Here is a 5,446-nt window from a genome sequence, read left to right on the forward strand (position 1 = left end):
CATTGCCAGATTAAATTTAATTAGTTAAAATGCCCTTTTAAAGCATTGTATCTATGTCTCTTAGTTCAGAATGGAGCAAACCAATAAGGGCATCTCATTCAAGACATTTATTTTTATCACTCAGAAATTCCTAGGAGACACTGTGCATAATACTCTTCCATTGCTGGTGGGGGTGCAAACTTGTACAACCACTTTGATGCTTTCTCAGAAAACTGGGAGTAAGTCTACCTCAAGACCCAGCTATACCACTCCTGGTCATATACCCTAAAGATGCCCCACCATACAAGGACATTTGCTGAACTGTCTTCATAGTGGTGTTACTCATAATAGCCAGAAATTGCAAACAACCCAGATGACCCTCAACAGAAGAATGGAAAAAGACAATGGAATCAATGGAATATTACATATATATATACCCAAGGATATTTTGACATTTTCTGGCAAATAGATGGAACTAGAAATGATCTTCCTGAGTGAGGTGACCCATGCATAGCGGTATATTCTCACTTATAAGTGGGTATTAGACACATAATACAGGATAACCACACTACAATCCACAGACCTAAAGAAGCTAAATAACGAGGAGGACCCTAGGGAGAATGTTTAATTCTCATTCAGAAGGGCAAATAGAATAGACACTGGAAGCAATTGAAGAGAAGGAACAGTACGGGAACCTACCATAGAGGTCCTCTGAAAGACTCCACTCAGTGGGGGAATCAAAGCAGATACTGATTCTCACAGCTAAATTTTGGGCAGGTCACAGGGAAGAGTAGGGGGATAGGAGGGGATTGGGTTTATCCTCTTCCCCTGTGGCCTGGCAAGGCAACCCTGCTAGGGAGAAGTGATCAAAAATCTGGCAACCGAGTCCATGTCAGAGACAGACCTGGGTCTCTTACTAGTGAACCCACATGAAGTCTGAACTTCATTGTCTACATCTGTGTAGGTGGCCTAGGTCCAGTCCATGCATGGTCTTTGGCTGGTACTTCAGACTCCACTGGTCCCTCTAGGCCCTGTTTAGTTCACTCTTTTGGTCTTCCTGTGGAGCGCCTATCACCTCCAGGTCCCTTTCTCCTTCCCTCCACTTTCCCACTAGATTTCTCTATGCATTGCTCAATGTTTGGCTGTGAGTCTCAGCATCTGTTTTGAACTGCTGCTGGGTGGAGCCTCTCAGAGGACAACTTTGCTCGGCTCCTGTCAGCAAGTATAGCAGAGTACCATTAATAGTGTCAGGGGTTAGCTCTCTTACACGGGGTGGGTCTTGGGTTGGGCCAGGCATTGGTTGGACATTCCCTCAATCTCTCCTCTTTTTTATTCAGATTATATCTAAATTGTTATCCCTTCATTTGTTATCTTCCCTTTCCCCCTCTCTCTGCTCTTTTACCCTGTTCCCCTCCCTTAGACCTGTGACAGAAGGGGCCCTCCTCCTCCACCATATGGTCACAGCCTATCAGGTTTCATCCTGGCAGCCTGCTTCCCCTTTCTCTGAGTGCCACCTGGCCTCCCCACCATTATATTTTGATTGTATTCTTCTTCTCCCTCAATTATTTCCAACTCCTCTCCCCTTCCTTACCCAATTTTAAAAACAAAGCCCTAGTGTAACAACAACCCCTGATAATAACCCAGAAAACAAAACCACACCCAAAAGAAAAAACCCACAAAACTGTAACCAAATAAAAGCATGTACAAACACAGGTGTGTACACTTACACACACACACACACACACACACACACACACACACACACACACAACCACACACACACACACCTCTGGAGTCTATTGTATGTTCAACTAATAAACATGAGGACTGTCTGACTTCCCTGGGTTGTTGATATGCCCAGTGTTACTCTATTGGAGAAAACTGATTTTCCCTCCCCTAGCAGGTATAAGCCCCCACTTCTAACAGAATGACTTTAAAAAACCAAATGCTAATTAATATTAGATAATGAATAAACTGGTGAACATGAATTACAGTTTAAAAAACTTTATTAACACCCATATTCTAGTAAAATGAACAAATCGAAGTACATACATTATATTTGTATACAACAAAGTGAAATAAAGAGAATTTAGAACTGAATATTTAACATTTCATTTTTCCTTTTCCAGTTTTGCAATCTCAATGTGATTTAACATTGGCTATATTGTGATACAGATTTTAGTCACTGAGACAAAAAAATCATTAACATTGAACAAACTTGTAAATTCAAACTGATATAGCACTCTCCCTTTCTTCTCATACATAGTTTTAAAAAGTTAATTCCAGTTAATGCTCCTCAAATGGACATAAGTGTGGCTTCATCCACTGGAACATGGAAAATACACTAGTGGTCACACCCTCTAAAGAAAAGTAACTCTCCCTCCCCACAATAGCTTCCAACTATTAAACTATATTAAATGTATAAGCAAATCCACTAATAATCTTTTTATATTTTAAAGGTACTGAAACTTTTATTAAAAGAACAATCTAAAATATAACACAGAAAAGACAAAACTTGAAGTAACAAATATGGCAGAGCAATACAATGATGATGATCAGTGTGCTCCTTCTATACCCTTGCTATATATATACTACTTAAAATGTCTACTGTCCTTAATTTCCACAAAGAGATTCTTCTCAGACTTTGAGATATAACCTAGAACTAAAAGAAGGGAAAAAGTAAAACTAGAAGTTATGAATATACAACAGAAATAAAAATATTATAAGCACTTACTCCTTTCATCTCAAATTAGCTCTTCACTATTAGGTAAATGACAGAGCTTTACAAAAAGTGAAGAAACGGCCTTAGATATTACTTAGCATGGGAGGAGCTGCCAGGCATGACTCTTGAACATGAACTGGCCATAGCAGTGGTGCGAGCCCTAGCTGCAGCCCTGGCTTTGGCTCTTTCTTCTTCATCTTTCACAGCTGCTTCATACAAGGGTGCGAAGGCCTCTGGTGTGCTATCATGAATCTTGGCCCAAAACTCCAGGATCTTCATCTTGCTGATTTCAGCATGGGCTTTGGGGCCCCACATGAATTCAAAGGATGGAGGATTGCTGTTGGGCACTTGTCGGTACTCCAAGTACCTTAGCTTTACAAAATCTTGAGTAACGACCTTCTTAGGATCGCCATAGATGAAGTGCTTTCTGTTAGCATAAACACCCATCATATTTAGCACATCCCAGATCTCCGTTTCAGGGGCACAGTTATTTTTCATGAAGATCACACCCAGCACAATCATTAGGAGGCCGCTATTGGGCATTTTTTCTTCACCCATCACCCCATCAAAGGTATGCTCTAGTTTATTGAAAAGGGCATAGCAGTGCCGGATAGGATCCACTTCCTTCAGATCAACACCAAAGGCCAATTCCATGTGCTCTGAGGCTCTCTTTAGGATCTCATTGAAGTCACTCTTAGATGTTTTGATAACAGACTTCATCATATCTGCCTTTGTAATAACCTCCTTCTTTTGATACTTCTCTATCAGGAACTGCACCAGTAAGACTACTTTGTGGTTTATAGGATCATTACACCAGTCATCACTGCTATCAGAGTCATCTGAACTTTTCTCGTCTCGGTTTTGAGCCCTTGTACTTGATAACAGGTCTAAAAAGGCAGAATGAGCTCCCTGTGGCACGTTGGAAGGTGTAGCCATACCATCAACAGGGATCGCCTGATGTGGACACCCATAGAAAGGACCAGGAGAAGCCTCTCCCTCTGGTGCATTTTTAGCACGGGCCTGGCGGCGCTTCTCACGAGCACGCAGCTTGCTCTTCTGGCCACGAGGCATGATGACTGTAGTGGGGACCACAGGTAGTACTGCAAACAGTTTGAGGAAGAGATCACCCTGGAAAACAGAGGATGAGATAATTTGTACAGTCTCTGTTGGTAAATTCTACCATTACGCCATGAAAGGCCGCCTTGTGTGGTCCCCTTAAGAGTACTGACTTAGGAACCCAAAACGGTCAGGGAGATTTAGACCTTGTAGTTCAGTTCCGACTCACAATCTTAACTTTCCTCCCCTTGTTGAAGGCTGCCTCCTATCCACCTTTTATCCCTGGTTGCCAAACAGAAGCACTGGGGCACAACAGCAGCAATTTGAGACACCTGAATTAAACCTTAGGGATGGGATTGGGTAAAACGAATGAAGCAGGTTTCTTTGGGAAGACTTCTGGTCTGTTGGGAGAGTGTCCCAGAAGATACCTTGACAAACGGAGGTTCCTACGATTCCTCAACGGACGCTTTAGCCAAGGCTTCCTTGATGCTTCACCAGCTTCGAAGAAAAGCAGAAAATATGGCAGGCCGCTGAAAAGCAGACATTATGTCTATCCATATCTGGCCACGCCCACACAGGCCCTTAAAGAGTAATCACACAGGCGCAGATGGAAGTAGGGGCTCTGTCAGTCAAACATTGTTCCAAAGGCTTGTGCTTCCTGGAAATCTTGTAAAAAGTCTTTTCTTTGACATTTCACTATGGCTTGAAATTTTCACTCTCATGAGCGGAGTCCACTTGCATCATTTCATTGAGAGTCTGACTATGAAATTATAAGCCTAAATCTAGCAGCCATGCCTGAGACATTTCATGAGAGACATAGAACTAGAGTTTTGTGTGGTATCTCTCATGGATATCAATACCCTTACCCTAATTCAGTATCTTAAAATGACCCATTGTAAGTGCTGAGCTATTCTCAGTCAGCTATTGGAGGAATCCACCAATTAGACAGTAAATATAGAAACAATTTAAGTGTGATTGGTGTTTGAATAACAATACATCATTTAACACAAATAGACATCTTCTGACATGAATTGGGATGTTCTTTATGTAGTCTGTCAGTAAATTTTTAGACTGACTTTGATAAAGATTTTGTCTGTTTTTGTTAATTCTCTTACTAATATTTTGGATACTTTTTAAAATTAAAACTGTCACAGGAAATAAATATTATGCATACTTACAGGGTATGATGTGAGCTTCCGGCCTAGGGAAATCTTGTTTGAGATCTCAACAAATGTATGTACCAAGTAATCTTTAAACTAGGACAAATATATTTATCTTTGTAAATATTACTGTGGTCAAAAACATTTTTTTAGTATAGCTTGTGAAATCATGGTGTAGTTTTGATTGAAGTTCCCCATACTGTATACTAATACAAAATTTTTTTTTATATTCATTGATTGGCCTCTGACTCTGAGTCTCCCCCGTTTTTGTAACCATCATTCTACTCCCAAGTTCTCTGTGTAAACTTTTATTTAAAAAATGAATGTGCTTGGCTATATGTATTCAGCATATTAAATAGAAATCAATGGGGCTTATAGCTCATTCATTCATTTTCTATTAGAACAGCTTACTATGTAAAAGCAATAAATTAATTTTTATATGATAGTATTTTAACAGGTAAAACAATGATTATATAACACAATGAAGAGCACTACATGGCATGTTCATATGGAATAACTAAATTTCAGC

At 40.3% G+C, this 5,446-nt stretch overlaps 1 protein-coding gene across 1 annotated transcript; it reads right to left on the reverse strand.

The window, feature by feature from the left end:
- Positions 1–2,791: 2,791 nt before the first annotated feature.
- On the reverse strand, positions 2,792–3,772 carry LOC127185864 (melanoma-associated antigen B18-like). Its single transcript, XM_051142456.1, has one exon. The coding sequence runs from the start codon at positions 3,770–3,772 to the stop codon at positions 2,792–2,794; it is 981 nt and encodes a 326-aa protein (XP_050998413.1).
- Between the last annotated feature and the right edge of the window lie 1,674 nt (positions 3,773–5,446).

Source organism: Acomys russatus, chromosome X (assembly GCF_903995435.1).
Source record: "Acomys russatus chromosome X, mAcoRus1.1, whole genome shotgun sequence".
NCBI classification, from domain to species: Eukaryota; Metazoa; Chordata; class Mammalia; order Rodentia; family Muridae; genus Acomys; species Acomys russatus.